Source organism: Neovison vison, chromosome 5, assembly GCF_020171115.1.
Source record: "Neovison vison isolate M4711 chromosome 5, ASM_NN_V1, whole genome shotgun sequence".
NCBI lineage: Eukaryota > Metazoa > Chordata > Mammalia > Carnivora > Mustelidae > Neogale > Neogale vison.
In genome coordinates this window covers 99383540-99402270 of record NC_058095.1, presented here as the reverse complement: position 1 = coordinate 99402270, position 18731 = coordinate 99383540, and the positions used below count along the sequence as shown (strand labels likewise).

The following is an 18731-nucleotide window of genomic DNA, read 5'->3' as shown; positions in this document are numbered from 1 at the left end:
AGCACCTCCCTCCACCCCCCACCCGCACCCCCTCCTCTGCCCTGCTGGCAGCTGCTCAGCTCCTGCGGGTTGCTCAGTCCCTGCCCATGTCATGCCTGGTCCACGACAAATTCTAGAAAGCACGGATCGATTGAAAACAGCATTATTTGATAATATTCATGTAATGAGCAAATATACCCTTCACCATCACCTGCATTTAGTTCCTTTTAAATAAAATAAAAATAATCCAAAAAGTGGATTATGTGGAAGAAACAACCGGGCTGTTTCCCTCTGGTCACTGTTGCCCCAAATCCCTGCCAGATGGTCAAGCAGAGAAGCTCACGTTTCAGCAAATTACAGAACCTCATTAGGACTCTAGTTCATGTTTTGAGATGCCGTAGGCCTTTATATGAGGTGATGCTGATTTCTTAAACTTGTATGACAACATAATGAATGCATGTTAGTGAAGTGTCCAATGAAATGTGAAACAATCAGTGAATTCTTTGCATATTTTATTTTTCTTTTTTTGATTTCCAACTCACACACATCTGGCATATTTTACATCTTTGCAATAAAACATGGTTACAATAGCTTAAGGAATTTATATATCCAAAATATTTCACCATGATCTCAAGATGAAATGAACTTGTCTTCCAGATGTTCAGTATCCTCCCAATTCTAAGCTACAAACTCAAGATATTGCTTACAGCCTGGTGATGAATAACTTAATCATTACGCTGATCCCCCAGAATTTCAGAATATCATAAATACAAACAACAATGAAGAAGGAATTCAGTGCTAAAACTTACTAATACAAGGTGGATGACAAATAAGTAATCACGTCAATAAATAATGATATGTTTCCGGTGCAAAGTGCCAATACAAAGAACCCATTATCTTGTTGTATCTTTTTAAATAAATGACTGCAAGTGAGTATAAATTCTGAGAAAATTACATTCCTGGAACATGCCTCATAGCCCTACCGACACAATATGTACATCTATGACGATACAGCCACCAAATATACAAAGAAGAAACATGAATAAAGTGTATATACCCCTGGGCGTATAACTTGATCAGTACAAGGTATGGAAAATCATTTGATACCCATCATTTTATATCATAAAAGATGAAGTGCCTTAGGCTAAGAATGTGGCTTTAGGTGAGAATTGCACAAGAACCTAAAAGAATAACCTCAGTTATTGTTATAATAAAGCCAGACTCGTTATTAAAGAAACTAAGCTATTTGAGAACCAAGGAGGAAGAAAACAAACAAAAAAAAACCCCAAAAAACAAACAAACAAAAAAACCCCAAAAACAGAACCAAAAATAGTTAGCATCAGATTCTCCTCCCCTAATGTACACACACTAAGCCAGCAGGATGACTCTGGAAGAGATGTCCAGGAGTTGGGAAGTCATTACTATGGAACTAATGATCGTGACTCCTATTTATACAATAAAAACCAAGACCTCATCCCTAAGCCCCCTTTCTGCTGTGTCTTCAAATTATGAAGGGTAGGGCTGAATTTTCTTTGTATAAAGTAGCAAAAATGGCAAATAATGGCTTAGTATCCAAATGTTTTATGAGCAAATTTCACTTAGAAGGGATGAATTTAGATTAAAAAGTGCAAACCATATTTGGTGAGAATGTCAAAAATTACTGATTGAGCCCAAATTCAACCCTTTCATACAAGCTGTGTCCTTGGACAGATCTTTCTGTTTCATAGTGTGAATGCACCTGTTCCATCAAGACATCAGGATTAAAGAACATGCAAGTTGTAACTCCACAATAAAATTAAGAAACGTTTTGTTCTTTATACAAGGTTTTACTTTTACAAAAGTATCCCTTTAAATAAGATGCATCTGATGTACAAAGTATCAAACGTGTTTTTTTTTTTTTTTTCTCAGCTTGAAAAGAGGCTGGAAATGGGATGCAGGTTAGGTTCAAAGCTTAAACTTTGTAACAACTGGACACAAGGTTCCTCAGAATTGTCAAAAGTCTCTTGTGACGCGTCCTACTACCTTTTCTCAATAAACAACAATATATGAAATAATTACCAAAACATCTCCTAATTCATATAATTTACATGATATAAGCTTGCTTGGTAGCAGCTGGTGTTCAGTCGTGAAAAAACACACAAAGGAAAATGGCTGCTGACTACAATGTACAGCTATTGCTGGGTGTGATGGAATGTACAAACGGAGGTCGATGTAGACGAGTTTTTTCCACCAGAGATATTGCCTTTCCATGAAGCACTTGTGCTCTCAGCTTTGACTTGGCTTTTGGTTCTTCATTTGTCTTCAGTATCTGTTCTGATGCTCATAATGCCACCGATTAAAATCTATATTAAAAGCTACGATGCTCCCAGAAGCCATGCCAGTGATCAGCGTCCTGGAAGAGCAGAGACAGTCGTTAAGAGTGAGGTGAGCTCCCTGATGGGGTTGCTCCTTTCTACTAGACCCTGTTACCATCTCTGAGTTCCCCTTGGGTCTTAGTTTTGGGGCCATCGACACGGGATTACAACTTATTCCTGGTTCTCCCTGGAGAACTTGAATCGATCCTGCTCAGACCCAGACTGCCAGACTAGTGTTGTTTAGTTTTGGACCAGACGGCTCACCAGATAAGTATTTTTCGGGGAAGTAGCCTCAATGTGCGTATATCACTTCTGTGCATGTGCTTCTGCTCTAACATATCAGGGACAGTGTAAGACACAAAAATAACTGAAATTAGGGATGAGATTTACATAGAATTAGAAACCCGACCAGTGTCTTTCTTCACTCCTCTTTGGAGACACCGACCCTCTCTCCTGATGCCTAATGAATAAAGCCCTCCTCACCTCTCCAGAAGTCAGTCACCTCCTTCTCCTGACATGCCGTCCCTGCCTCCCTCATATACAGTTACTATGATTATTTGAGCTCCTAGGGGGTCAGTAATCTTAGTACCTGGTAGTGCTTACTCTATGATGATAGCGAATGTTGGCAGCATGAATACACGCGTGAGTAAGAATGTCAGGGAGAGCACTGAAACTACTGAAAACACAACTGCAATTACTTTATTTCAAGTACTTTAGAAACACTCAGGTATCCACACCTAATTACACAATAAAGCATTCCCATTTACTCATGAATAGGGACTGCAGCATTTTTGGAACATTGCTTCTTTTAAGTTTTCTTTAAAGACAGGCTAGGCTGCATATCAAAAATACCCCTTTCCCGAAGGGGTACTGTATTTTCTTGATGACTTCAGTACCATTTTACTAGATTGTGTAGGTGCTTTGTTAAGTTTGTGATATAGCCTTACTGTTTATAATATTTTGAAACTTCTATCTTTATAAAGAATATATATATAGTTTTAAAAAGTTGGTTAATAAGCTTTTCTTATTTCTGATAAATATACAGAAAAAAGAAGAAATTACATACCCCGTTAAGATTATAGAGTTCAAAATTGTTTAAATTGTTAGAAATTTTAGACTTCATATTCCAAGTATCCTTTTCCCTTTACAGTAAACCCCAAGGTGAGTTTTAGGGACTAGTAAAATCCTGTTGCCAACCGAGGGAAAATGGAAAATAACATAAATGAGGAATATGTGCATTAGAAAGTGGGGGGAGGGATGGTGTCAGTAACAGGTGAGTGTTTGTAGCTTTTCAAACAGAGGTCAGTTCTGGGGGCATTGCTAGCTACAAGCATGTCTTAAGCTGAAACACACCTGAGCAGAGAAGCATGGATCTCGTTTTCAGAATGGAAGCCAGGGGGCCTGTCTGAGATGGGGTGAGGATCTTAGAACAGAGACGTCGGTGGGAATAATTCTGTTTTGGGCAGTGTCTGCATGTGCCGATTCTTCCCGAGACCCATGTCTTCCTTTCTTGTTTCCACCCACCACCCCTTCTGACTTTCCTCCTCTGTTTCCTTCTGACCAGAATCCTTTCTTACAGCACTTCCTCCCCGCCTCCACGTACCCTTTCCGGTGCTAGTCTTTCTTCCATCTGGGTGCTGGAATCTTATTCACAGCACCTGTCACCCTTGGTAGAATGTAAAGAACTTTCAGTGACAGTCCTGACATGATTATGTTTCTCCCTGATGGGGCTCACCTCTGGTCATGGGACAAGTCCATTGCTCTAATGCCGGCATCACATCCGGGGTAAATGTACAGCTGCTTGAAGTCACAGGCCTGCCAGACCTCCACCACACCGTTGTCGCCTCCGGTCACCAGGTTCTGGCCATCACTGCTCAGGAGAATGGCCTTTGGAAAAGGCAAAGGAACAACAATTTCTCTCAGTTTTTCCCAGATGGTCAATGTTCATTACTGAAAAGCCCTCGATCCAGTTCTCTCGTAATTATTATCTACTTTTAGCCAGTTGTCCAAGTTGCCTGAAGTCCAGTCCACAAAATTTCCAATGTGGAATTCATCAGGGTTCTTACATAAACAAAGGGTCTTATTAAAACCAATTACGGTTACAAAATAACAGAGGTCCCAGAGAGAATATTATCAATCTAATTCAGGAAGAACTTGAGAATTAAGTAACATGATGTTTTGTTAAGTCCTGAACATTAACAATGTCAAGACTTTCAGAACAAATGGCAGAAGCATATTTCAAAACAGTTTCTAATAACGATAAAGCAACCATCACAATTCATTTCTGAGTGAACGGCAGTCTGGAACATGTAATTGTGGTCTGGGGCCCTAAAGGTAAGATTCTTTCTGGACAATCAACTCACTTTTAATGTCAGGGGTGCAGCCCTGTATATAAAGGAGCCAAAGAAAAATCTCCTTAGGGGTCTGACCTCTAATCAAACAAAAGCTATCATCTTTAAAACCCAATTCACTGAGTTAACTACTTGGGATTAAATGCACTTTGGGTTTGTTCAAAGCACTCATCTACATGAATTTACAGGCTTTTAAAACCAGCACACATTTGGGGCACCTGGGTGGCTCAGATGGTTAAGCTTCTGCCTTCAGCTCAGGTGGTGATCCAGGGTAGCCCCTTCCTCCCTCCATCCCCTCGCTCAGCGGGGAATCTGCTTCTCTCTCTCCTTCACCCCTTCACCCTGTCCATGCTCTTTCTCTCAAATAAATAAATAATATCTTAAAAAACAAACTAGCACACATTTATTTATCTGGATACCTGAGAAATTCTATTATAAATTGTTTAATGTAAGAAGGTCGGTCTATCTCTTGGCTTCAGTCCCTGTTTAGCACTGAATATGAAGATTTACCCTGGTTGAATCGTTGATCTCCATCTGAGCCAGAAGTTTCCCATTAATGCTGAAATTGCTGAATCGCCCTCGTTCATAGTATATGATACAGTGGCCTTCGCTAGAAACGGAAATCAAGCGCGGGAACAAGCAGTTTTCTGGTCCTTCAAGGGCTCGCAGCAAATCTCCAGTGATGGTGTGGACAAGGCAAGGGCCCTCTGCAGAAGGAAGAAATCCATGGCCACAGTCATTCGTGACAAGTCACATATGAACACTCACTAACCCACAAACCCTACCTGGCTATGTACACTCTGATTTGTTGCAAGAAGGCAGAAAGGAAAAGAGGTAAGGCTGGCAGAAGCCAAGCACAGATGGTATATTTAAACAGATCATAGATGCGACTGATGAATTGTTGAGCACTACATCTGAAACTAATGATGTACTATATGTTGGCTAATTGAATTAAAAAATATATATATATTTATATATTAAAACAAACAACAACAATAACAACAACAAAACCCAGATTGAATACAGGGAGCTGTTAACACACACAGATCTTCCCAACTTTTTATCTAGGGAAATACCTGGTCTTTTCCTTCATGAGATAATATTCATAAAAAAGGATACACCTCATAGATAATGTGACAAGAGAAGACTGTATGTCCCGAAGTTTTCTTTTTTAGTTTTTGTTTTTGGAAGTTTTCCTTTTTAGTTATGTTTCTCAAAAGTTTAGGAGAATGACCAAAACAACGGCTAATTTTCTTGAGTATCATCAAAACTTCAGCGTTGTATCATATAAATACATTGCTATCAAATGAATTTTACCTTCTCCATAATCCATACACAAAATGTAAAAGGCAAAATTAAGATACTTAATCAAGTAATTCAGACAACTGAAACACGTTTTGTCTGTAAATATAAGCAATGAAGCAAGAGTATAAAAGTCAGCTGGGGAGTGACTTATTTTCCTTTGACCCCCCCCGCCCCCGCCCAAGGAGAAATTGTGTTGATAAGATAAAAATTTCACTAGGCAAGTTGACAGAAATAACTGGTTCATATAGTTTGGTATTACCCGCCAACAAAACCACCTCACAAAGACAGTTAATGCATTCCATTTCTGTTCCAATTGACTCCAGTAGATATGTAGTTTACAAAACAAGTGGCATTACAAGGCTACGTTTTTTCCTGATTACCAAAAGAAAATTCGGGAGAAAAAGAAAATAGCAATCACCTCTAATATCACCTGCTGCCTTTAGAAAATACCATTTTTTCCCTATACTTACTATGTGTCTTTGTTTTCTTTTCCTTTTCACTTTACAGGATAGAATAACGTTACACATATTGTTGCTTTTTCCTTTTTTGATTAAAAAGACATTTATTGAAAATATCCTATGTGTCCACAGGGTCATTTACTCTTAGATACAAAAGTAAAAAAAAAACAGTCTCTAACCTTCAGGCATTACATCCATTTTCCATAAAGCAGCCAGGATAAGCTCCTAAAACCCAAATCTGATCATCACATCACTTTGCTTAAAAAAACTTTAGTGGCTTCCTACTACACCCAGAATAAAATACACATGGCAAATCCACCGGCCCGCCCGCCTGCCAGCCTTCTCTCTCCCTAGCTCTGCCACCACAAGTACCCACTCAGCCCCTCTGGTATTCTTGCCATTTCTCCTGAGCCCCAGGCTCCTTCCTGCCCCAGAGCCTCACCACGGAGAATTGGGCATCTGATCTGGGATGGGAATCTGAGTTTCCTGACTTTTCTTGACACAACACTTTTTCCACAAAAAGTCAACCCCCCCACCCCCAAGTAGTCATGTTTTCTTTCCTACAGCCCTGGGCCTTAGGAAGGAAGGGGCTCTGGTGGGAGGTGGGTCCAAGGTTTTGTCTGAGAAGCAACCTGATGCCCCCAGGACTCCCATTGCCTCATGGATACCTTCCCCCACCTTTTATATGTTCTTTTTAATGGCCGCATCGTAGGGATGTGCTGCAGTTTAATTTACCAGTGTCCTGGCTAGAATGCTGGTGACCACAAAGTACCACATAAAATTTTATGTATATTCCATATTAGTACTAGTAAATATTAATAAGAAAACAAAACAGTTACAAGGAACCCAAGGATTCCATTGTCTGTAGAGAGCCTCCCAAAGGCAATACATCATAAATCACGGTTAGCTTGAGAAAACAGTACCGTTTTAAAAGACCTAAAATGAAGGAAATGCCTTCTGACCTTTAGCACCACTGATAACAAGTCCAAGTTCGGCACAGACAGAAACACAGACAACTTCATGGTCATGGCCTGTGAGGACAGCTCTGGGTGCAGGATAGTCACCTGCAAGGAAACAGCAGCAGTGGGTTAGTACAGACCGATGCCAGAAACGAAGGGCTACACCATTAAATCAAACATTTAAAAATCGTTAATGCTTATTAAGAGCACTTACTAGCCGTGTGATCATGAGCCGGTGGCTTAACTTCTCTGCGGTTTTCTCACCTGTAAACTACTAACTACTACAGTAACCCTACAACATGGGTCATTCAGGTGACTTGAGTAAGTTAGCAGATATGTTGTAACAACATCATGACACATAGCTACCCTGCTTTCCCTATTGTTAAGAACAGACACCAAACCTGCCACAGCATTTATATGCATTATCTCATTTAATTATGGCAAAGGTCACACGAGACAGGTACTGTTATTATCTCTATTTTCTAGCGTAGAAACCAAGGCTTTGCAAGGTTATTCCACCTGCACAAATTCAAATAGCTAGCAAGTGCTGGAATTGAACCCAGAACTATCTAATTTTGAAACTCATGCTCTTACCCATTTAAAAATGTTCCCTACAATCTCCAACAACATAGGCTGAGGAGCTTTGATTTTGAGGGGAGGGGAAAGTAGTGAAGGGAAAGAAGAGATGATCATCTTAAGTTTCCACTTGACTTAATATTAAATCGAAGCTAGCCAACAAGTCCAGCTCTGTTACACGACGTAAGCATTTTCACTGCCAAGTGCTTTCACAATCATTAAGTAAATGATTTTTAAGTGACAGGCATTCTTCTAAGCAGGCTTGGAGCTGGAAGTGTAAAGAGGTGTAAGGCATAACATGGAACTCTTGCAAACTCATCAGTAACAACTACGGCCTTTCCCAGGCTTCCCACCGGATAATGCCAAGTGTGAGGAAGAACAGATTACGTGCACAGAGATAGCAGGGATCCAAAGACCTCTGCATAAAGAGCATCAGAATGTCTGGTGAGTAACCTGCACAAAGACAGTGTGAGAAGGATCAGCAAAGTTGAGAGGGCGGCACGCCCAACATTATCTTATTGGGTCAGACTGTTTGGAGAAGCCCATCTGGAAGAGAGATGAGAGGTCTCTACAGACTTGGGTGCAGACTTGTGAAGGGAAAGGAAACAATGGCAAGTCACAGAGGCACTGTGGAAGGCAAACGGGCTAATGGTGCCAACCTGTGTAGGGTTCTTGGTGGTTCCCTTCGTAGATGGGAAAAGAAAGCCCGTGTTGGCCATCCTGGGTGTGTGTGAGGACCTTTAAAAGACTCACTGTGGTGAAATTCTGCTGAAGGTGGGGTGATCAGAAAGGAGGATGTGAAACAGTAACAGTACAGTTTGGACCTGACCCACTCAATGAAATTCAACAAATTACTTATCAATGCCTTGTAATACCCCACTATTTCCATTTTGCATTAACATCACGCTTATTAATGTCTTATGTTGCCTATTTCTGTTTTTATTTGTAAACAGTTCCAGCTGACTCATATTGTCTGACATTGGTTTATACGGATGTGTGGTTTAGTTGACTCTACAGTATCAGCTTAGCAAAAATAAGGAAGTAGTACACATAAATACGCCTCTGCGCATATTTACAAATAAATTATTTCATCTTCAATGGATTATTGACCATCACTTTTTCTCCTTGAAAAGGCACGTTGGAACTTGATCTTGTAACTGCAACTCCCCCAGAATTCTTGGTATTCCTCACACTAGGGTCTGTGTACCGTGAGCTCTGTGGATGTTTTCTTGGGAGTGAAAAGTTCCATGGAAAATTTTAAATTCCAGATTTATACTTTGATGATTTTCTAAACATATTTGTTAACCAATTATTAAAGATGAGATCTCTCTTTGTTGTCAAAAATTTATGCTGTGGCGATTTAAAATTGACATATGCTTTAAAAATTAAGATGAACTAATTAATTCGGTATTTTTCAAACTTGTTTATGGGGTCCAAGAATACATTCTTCAGAGTCAGTTTTTTGTGGGGGTGGGGGAGGTTAATGACTACTTTGTTCTCCTTAAAAGGGGACAGTGTAATAGTGAAGTTTGAGGAACATTTTTGTAGATTAATTTTCTTCCTCTAAGGTCACAAATTCTTTTTGCTTTGGTAGCCTCCACAAAGCTACCTGATTTTCCTTTGTTTTCAGAAATAAATATTTAAAAACCAGTTATATAACATGTTAAATATTTATAACATATGTATAAAATTAAAAGAACAGAATAAATTCAGTTGTACTCACCTCCTAGTTTAAGAAATATGAAGCATTGCCAGTAACTTTGGTGCTCTTTCTTATATCTTGGACTTATGCCTTTATAGACACACACACACACACACACACAATTTTATTTATTTATTTGACAGAAGGAGAGGGACAGCGAATGAGGGAGAGAACACAAGCAGGGTGAGTGGGAGAGGGAGAAGCAGGCTTCCTGCCAAGCAAGGAGCCCGATGTGGGCTTGATCCCAGGACCCTGAGATCATGAGCTGAGATGAAGGCAGATGCTTAACAACTGAGTCACCCAGGCACCCCTATTTATACTTTTTTGAGAGAGAGTGAGAGTGTGCATGAGTGAGCTGGGGCTGGGAGAAGCAGAGGGAGAGGAGAGAGTGAATCTCAAACAGGTTCCATATTCATCATAGAGCGGCCTGGGGCTCCATCTCATGACCCTGAGATCAGACCTGAGCTGAAACCAAAATTAAGACGCTTAACCGACTGAGCCACCCAGGCACCCTAGATATGTGCCTTTAAAAAAAAAAAGTTCTGTATTTTTCTCTTTTGTTCATTCGGCTTCACCTGGTCGTTGAGTTTGTGATCTTTTTAAACAGTGCTTGCTTGCTTGCATGCTGACCTGTTTTTCCCTGTCAATTATATTCTGGATGGGGTGCGCCCCTCCCCCACTCCCAATTCTTGTCTCTCAGAAAGCCACCCTGTGCTTTGGGGATGGCACTGTTCTGAGCTCCTCCTGGGCTGTGATGTCTGGGCCTCACTGTGGAGGTGGGGGGGGAGGGGAAGCAGGGAGTGAATGTTCAGGGGCTGGTAACAGTGCCTGTCTCCTGGATAGCCCCTCCCTTGGCACCAATGTGACAGCTGCAGGGGCGCTACAGTTCTATGCCCCACAGTGCTGGAGGGAAGGCAAAAATAGATCTGGGGAAATTTTGGAGGAAAAGAGCTCCTCCTTAGCTCCTCTAACTAAGACAACTCATCCTGCAAAGCACGCAATGCGCTTCCCTCTGGTTTGCCAATACCTCCTTCTTCAGACCCACCCATCTTCTGTCTCTGCAGGAATTGCTCAGTTTTAGGTGAGCTTTCCCAGATCTGTCAGTTTCCATTTTGCTTTGGGGCATCTCTCTGATGGAGTATGGGAGAGAAGACAGCAGCCCAAGCGAGTGTGTCATCTTCTAAGTTTACGTACACAGCTATAATGTGTTTGCATATTGGCAAACTATCCATTTATATTGGTCAGCAGTCCTGGATTTGTCTGAAACGTATTTATAAAATTATGCTTCAAAGATGCCTTGCATTCCCTGGTAAAATGAGAATTAAGATTTTCTGTGTAATACCATCCTTAATTTTTCTAAGTGATTATTTTATGTTGGAGAGGCTGGTGAGCTGAAAAGTCCTGAAATTACATGCTTAATGAAATTTACATAAAGTAGAGTTGTCTAAACTTTTCCCTTATAGGCTACAGAAAAAAGTAGAAAGCAATTTAGTTCTCTTGCAGGGAACTGAAAAACATATATAAAGCTATTCCTTGTGTATGTAATCTATTTTCTATTAGGAAATAAGGTTTTCAAAGGCTTGCATATGATTTAGAAAGTTAAAAATTTTTTTTTCATTACAGTCTCCCCAGAGCATTTGAATGAACTGTGGAACTTAACTACTAGGGGCCATTGTTTAGGGCCCTGAAAACCAATGTTTCCCTCTTTAAACTAGAAGAAAGTAAATAACATGTTATTCAGGGGTTTCTGAGTTGGGAAACCTGCAGCAGGGGGAAAGCATATTTCCCGGCCAGGGACATTTCATTGCCAGGGACAGATGTCACATACCCCAACAATCATTCAAAATCTTGGGAATATTCTGTCACTGTCACATCACAATTGATGGATGTAGCTGGGGGTTAAAGGGCCTGTGCACAGGGAGGTGCAGGTGAGACCCCCCCAGGACAGCAGCGTTGTCACCCTTGTCCCCCCTCATCTCCTCAACACACGAGCTCTCCCTGTGATGGCATTACCACGTGTGACAGAGAACAAACACGCCCGACTTTGAGGTTGCTTAGAGGCAAGCATTTGGAAACTCCAAGTATCAAAGGCTTATTATAAACAGATTCCATCTCATTTTTAAGCAAAAGTCATTTCAATATTTTCAAAATGGATGGATGATGAAAACAGTACGAAGATATTAGATGTTGTTATTCACGTGGCACTGACGAGAACTTTTTCAGTGAGATGGTCTCTGCTTTTAGAGAAATGATCAAAGTAAAGATACTCATGGTTCTTATTATTTTAAACCTTATTTGTGGGACTACTAATACGCAGGGGGAAGCTTTGGTCCTTCTGAATTAAGATTTAAACAAAAACAGCCGAGTTTCTACAATCTGTGACCCTCAGCACAGTTCTGCTGGAGTCAGAGGATGAACGTCTCGATGATGTATGACATTCAGATTTTATCTGCCACCTTTGTTAGCTCTCTGCAGAATCCCTATGGAAGGTATTTTCACTCATGTTTATACCTACATAAAAACAGGATGACTTGAAATCCCCAAATACATATTTTAGTCAGTACTCCAACTTCAAGATTTATTAAAAAAAAAAAAAACAACTGTTAGACAATTGTTACGGTAGCTCAGAAGAATTGTGTCCATGAGCTGTCCCTTATGGAGACTCTGTCCTCAGCCACTTGTGGAGGTCTGGCCCAAGCACCAAGAATGCCTGGGCCCACATTTTCCACAGGTCACAGGTGACCCAAATAAAAACATCCCAGGGGTGGAAAATGCCCTTTAGTGTGGTTTCATTTTATTGTATACTCACACAGTACTCACTGAAAAGCAGAAGATAGCTATTCATTCACTCTAAGTTCTTTTTCTCTGGGAGAGAAGATACTGACCACCTTTGAGCATGGCCGCCGCAGCACCAATCTCTTCCCTTGAAGTCCTGAGCCTGGAGCTAGGTCAGGGACATTACTGTCCTGCCATTACCTTCCCCAAACAGTCAACCATATAATCCAAGGACGCAGAGCTTTGCATGATGCCCAGAGACACCTCCAACCCTCCTGGTGTGGATCTGAAGTTCTCTGATCCCGGAAACATATTAGTCAACTCCTGTGTTTTTCTATATTGCTTTTGACTCAAGCCAAAGAGCCTTCCAGCCTCAGTTCCATAAAGGGAGGAAAGGCACTGACCAAGGAGGCATTCAGCCCCCTTCTTAATCAGGAATCCTATAAAGTCTCCTAATGTTAGGCTGAGGGGATGCGAGGCTGGGAAAAGGATGTTATATTATAGACATCATTTTTGAAAGTCCTAGGAGTTAGGAATTGTTCACATATCACTATGCTCCCTCTGATACCTTTCATAAGCCCTAGATAAGATCCCTTGGTCTGGGAAGTGACGCAAACATACATCTATGTTAAAAATATCTGTGGGCTGTTCTTTGTCCAGGCTTTCATCTGGTACGATACCACCGGTTAGCGGTGGTCATGGAGCTGGGCACTAGGATAGCCGTAGTAAGAGAAGGCTGGATGCAAACAAAGAGAGGGGCAGGATTTGGCAGATGTTTAGTGACAGGCTGTGGCTGGCAGGACGGTCAGTGTCCAGAGCTGAAGCTCACACAATGGGAGCCTGGGGAAGGGATGTGTGCACAGCTGGAGTCTCCTTTTTAATGGGCTTCTCGTTTCATAGTTTGCATAACGCTCATACAAGAGCTAGAAGACTTATTTTTAAAAAGTGAAACTGAAAAGGCATAATAATGTCTTATTTGTGTCACTCGAATATCTGTAGATGTGATCTGAAAAGGCAAAAAGTAAATTCTCTTCCAAAGTTTCCTACGGCTAGGATTTTAAAAATGTCCTATGTATGTATCGGCAGACTCTCTACCAACCATCTTATGTCTGGTATAAACATTAAAACCACACACTTTAAAAGCAAATTGGATTTTGAGCTGAGGTCCTAGTGTATTTTAAGTGTCTGCTGAAGAGACAACAATGTTGACTTGCCCCTCTTGTGACTATCTTGTTGGAAGCTACAGCACGTAATGAGAAATGTCAAGTCCCAAGATCAATGAAATTTTGGGCTCCAGGGATTCAACAGGAATAGCATTGATCCTTTTAAAGAACACCAGTCAGAGATGGGTTGTAATATATTGCAAAGAGGGGCTCAGGAGGATAAGCGGCCAAGTCCAAGATACTTACCTGACAAAAAATTCAATCAGCTTTTAGCACAAATTGCCTGCTCTGCTCTCCTTTCTTTCATGCAGTAGGCTGCTTCCAATTAAAGTGCGCAAATTAATTTTTATCACTTCCAAATTAGTTTCAGAATTTGTGCAAAAGAGTGTTTCAGATGAAAGCATCTGTCCCTCACATCTCTGTGATTCTGTTATCTAGTCAGGGACCTATTTCAATCTCCAAGAAAATTTTCTAATGTCAAAGTCCCAAGTTTGAAAGAGTAACACTGGATATTAGCATTATAAAATATATTCATAAAACAACTGTAATTCAACTGAAACCTAGCTAGGTAGTACCTGCTTATTTCTTTTATGGTCTGAAACTCTTTTTAATGATCTGCCTCTAAATGTTCATTGTCTTTGTAGTGAATCCATTAAAAATATACAACTAATTAGGAAAAGACTTTCTGAAATGTCTGAATTAGCCACAATAATATATTTGACTCAAAGAAACCCTAAACACATTCTGCACCTACCTAAAAAAATCTACAAACATTACTCAGATTTTCCTCTGTGGTATGAAAAAGAGCTCTCCATTAAAAAAGAATAATGACAGTACAAAAGAGACACAAATATATTAGAGAGCCACTTGAATTAATCTTGAGAAAGTGATTAAGTGAATCCTTCCATTTTATGTTGTGCTGAATAAATATGATTCAGCCTCTGACATACAAAGAAATTCAATGTCCACACCAAGACCAAACCATGAATTCTAATGGCTACTGGCATGTTGTGTTTCACACTAGGACTTACCCCTTCAAGTCTAGGTTAATATATACAACCCTCAAAACCTAAGGGCATTGTGCTGCACACTTTAATATGAATTTAGATATAACCAGCTTTTTGGTCTTGAGTAGCAATGCATTAAAGATAGAAAACACATACAGCCCGATTCTCTGACCTGTGAATTGGTAGCTAGAATAGATTAAACTGGGACAGAAGAAAAAATCTTTTTCTTTCATGTTGTGAGTTTTCTGATGGCAAGGACTATGTCTATGTCAACACCCATGGCTGATCTCTGATGTGACAGTCAATTCAGTGTGCTTTTACAAAAAAAAAAAGAGAATTGACGAATGTATGTGGTCTCTCTCATCATGCGTATGTGTGTTACCAGGTTGGCTATTTTAACAGATTCAGGGAGACATGAATCAGTCAAGTCTACCAAATACTGGATATGACTAATGATTAATTTTTTATTATTATAATTATCCATATGGTAAAAAGCTGATACATTTTTAATGTAATTATTATTTGGTACCCAAGATGTTAAGATCAAACATTTTGTAGTATGATACCAAATATCATCTGATAGCAATTTATGATTCATGTGACAAGTATTCAATATGTTCAGGACATTCAAGCAGACAAAGCAGTTTGGTGATTAGTGTAATACTAGGCCAGAGACTCTGACTATCCCGCTTTCCCAGCGGCTAAGATCAGACCAGCACCCGGCAGGCCTTCAAGCATGTTTGCTGCTTGCCTAACACTTCAGGTGATCATCCTGTTTATTCTAAAAGAGCATTTTTCCCCCTTACATTAAGGATGATGGATGAAATAAAGCCATATGACGTAAGTCCATATTAAATGTCCAAAACTCTTGACAGGGTGGGTTTTACAAAGTCATTTACCAAGTCATGACAATAGTTTTGACCAAAAATAAATTCTTACAAATGGAGGCAAAAGTAAAAGATATGCATCAATAATATTCTTAATTTCTTAAGGATAATCTTGTCTTATAGAAAGCTTAAATAAAATCCTGCATCTTAACAAATATAATATTTATAATTTTGTTCTTAAGGGTCAATATAAAATTTTTATTTATATAGCTCCTGTTGTAAGGAACCTTATCCACTCTAAGTATTACTACATTTAATTTTTCTTGATAACCGTGGACTAAAGCAACCATCGTTAATCATCTTTTCATTTAAAAGATCATCAGAAAAATCACACAAATTAAGTAGCTAATACAATTACTATAATTTAACATGTAAAAAAAATTCTTTACCTCAGAGCAGTATGATATATAAAATATCTTATCTCAGCTACCAGATGGTAGCTTTCAAGAAATGAATCCTCTTTTTGGAAATATCATTTTCATCATTTCTGAGTGCCAGTTTGAAGATGTTAGTTAATGAGATTTAAAGCACTATTCTGTTTCTTAAAAAAAAAAAAACTGTTATCTAAAAACTTCTAATTTTTATCAATATAGATGGAAGATACTACACAGACCTGTTACTTAAGTTTTTCTAATGAATACTACACTACTACAAAAATGAAGATTTGTAAATACGCAATGATAAATTTACATGAAATACAGCTGATAATGTACCATGCTTGAGAATAAGAAAGCCATCCATGGTAGATCAAGGGTCTTATCCACACATGCATATGCACACACGCATACATACACACACTAGAATTCTGCTAAAAATGAAGTTTCTGGGTTTTTTTTTAAGGGTGTAGCTTTAGAAAAGAATAAATAAGGAGGTTAACTTTTTAGTAGTTAAGAGTATGATATTTGTTATAATGTGGATTTGGTAGCTAACTATTTGAGCTGGCTGGAAATCAAGCAACACTGAATATATTTTTCCCTTAAGCCAGTATCATATCTTAGTTCACAACTTAGAGCAGAGGCTGATGTGCATAACGCACACCCTTTCTCTTACTCAGTGTCTATGCTAAGAGCCGTTACTCCATGATGCACCTTGAGGTTCTTCATCTGCAGCAAGCGTGAAACCTTGCGTGATATTTGGTCTCATCTAGTTCATATCCCACTATCTTCATTCATATATATATATATATATATATATATATATATATTTCATTTCATTTTTTCTCTACTATGATAGAGAGTTTGTTCCTATCAATCGAAAGCCATTTCCTCTTTTTGCAATATTCCTGTCAAAATGTGTAAGAGCGGGGGCGGGTGGGACTTGAAGGACAGACAGACGTACACCTGGGCTTCCATCCTCAGCATTCTCACAGGCTGGAATGAACAGACCAGGGGTGGCAGCCTCCGACCACGCAGCTGAAAGAGAGTATCTTGCCCATTTGTCATCTACTCTTAAATATTTCAGTGGCAGACACACAGCATTCCTAGAAAACTCTTATTGCTGTCTTGTCATAAATAGAGCCAAACTCATGGTTCAGTTTGTTTCGGAAGTACTGTGTAAGCTGGGACCAATGTATGAATGGCCCTGGTTTATAGGTACTCACCATTATCAACACCTTACAGATACCATACTCTATTTCATAGGAAATATTTGCACTGAAACTACTGAAAGCTTGGTAATTAATAACAGCGATTATTTCTAGGCAATCTCTTATCTAGTCCTTCATTTAACAATGTTGAAAACCCTTTTATGTGTGTCACTATGCCAGGAACCAGAGATTTAAAATGGAAAGGGAGAGACTCATGATTCATTTTAGTGTTTCCTCAGAATAATAGTTCCAAAGAATAATTTTTAACTGTACTTCCATGAGCAAAAGATACCATGGAAAAACATGTTTGAGAAATTGGGGGTTAATAAACTTTCAATAGATATGTTTGTTTAAGTAAGACGTTCAGAACTTACCTAGAGAGTAAGAGTAAATGCAGTGTTTTCTAAAATTATTTTACTCTGCAGTCCCCCCATTTTTTTCTCTACAGGATATCTTAGGAGCATTGATGAATAAAAAATACTTAGGAATCATCACAAGCAAAGCAACTATCTTACTCAGTTTTTGCCAATCCAAAGCCTAGTTTGATGGGAGTACTCAATCATTGTTAAATGAATACACGGAGATACTAGACGTGTGGTAGAAAGTAATAAGTGTCCTCACTGAGACACAGATAAAACCTTTTAGGAATTCAGAGGAGAGAGAGAATATATTCATTTGAGAGAAATTATATGAAATTTAATGGACTAGATGATACTGAAGGAAATTTCTGAAGGATAGAGACATTTGGACACTGGGGGAGGGCTGCCAACGACAGGGTTGATGTGAGGGGACCTGGGACTTTCCCCAAGTTGAAGGTTACAGTAATTGCTCTTTTTTCACTTTGACCATAGCAACATTCTAACAAAGATTTTTGCCACTTAAAGCTTTCAGATTTTAAAATACTTACAACCCTAGGAAAAGCTGTTAGAAAAATTAAAAAAAGCAAAATATGTTTAAAGAAACTTGTAGTCTGATGGGATACTTCTAGACAAATACTCACTGCTATTAGGGTTGTCTCCTATGATATGGTGCCGCCCACTCCAGTACCAGAGAAGCAGGGTAGCATCTCGAGACCCAGACACAATGTAGCAGTCCCCACCTATGTAGGACTCAGACCTGGCCAGGCACGTGACCACATCCCAGTGGCCAAACACGATCTGAGTTAATTTCCCTGAAACACAGAAACACTAGGTTTAATTCATTTTGCCATTTTTCTTTAAATGGTAATAAGCTTAGCTTTATTTTACTAAATTTGTGAAAAGTAAATCTGTAAACATGAAAATTTATAAGCTAATTCAAACCTAGCCATGGATGCTTTCCTGAATTTCTTCTGGGAAATGATACAAGAGTGTTCCTTGGGATTTTTAAGGACATGACTTAGAAAACAACACAATCGTGATTTTCATACTTCAGGGGTTGGGCCAGACCAAGGGGAGGTTTAAGGTCATTTACTGGACTTGGTTTGGGGAAGGGACAACAGTCCCATTTGTCCTATGAAATCAGGACTCATGCAAAGGTCTGGAATGGATAGAATTATAATGGGTTACTTACAATGTGAACACTTAGTTTGAATCTTGGCACTCAAGATGAAAATGCCTACATTATTAAACATGATTTTATTTTAAGCCCT

At 39.4% G+C, this 18731-nt stretch overlaps 1 protein-coding gene across 10 annotated transcripts in view; it reads right to left on the bottom strand.

The window, feature by feature from the left end:
- Nucleotides 1-474: 474 nt before the first annotated feature.
- The window catches only part of NBEA (neurobeachin), a 667980-nt gene continuing 649723 nt past the window's right edge, over nucleotides 475-18731 (bottom strand). For all 10 annotated transcript variants that reach the window (XM_044249587.1, XM_044249579.1, XM_044249580.1 and 7 more), the window contains 5 exons: nucleotides 18102-18272; nucleotides 7410-7511; nucleotides 5195-5391; nucleotides 4069-4220; nucleotides 475-2371 (listed from right to left, as the gene is read on the bottom strand). In XM_044249587.1, the coding sequence (XP_044105522.1) occupies nucleotides 2281-2371; nucleotides 4069-4220; nucleotides 5195-5391; nucleotides 7410-7511; nucleotides 18102-18272 (713 nt within the window). In that variant the 3' untranslated portion in view covers nucleotides 475-2280. The remainder of the gene's footprint in view (nucleotides 2372-4068; nucleotides 4221-5194; nucleotides 5392-7409; nucleotides 7512-18101; nucleotides 18273-18731) is intronic.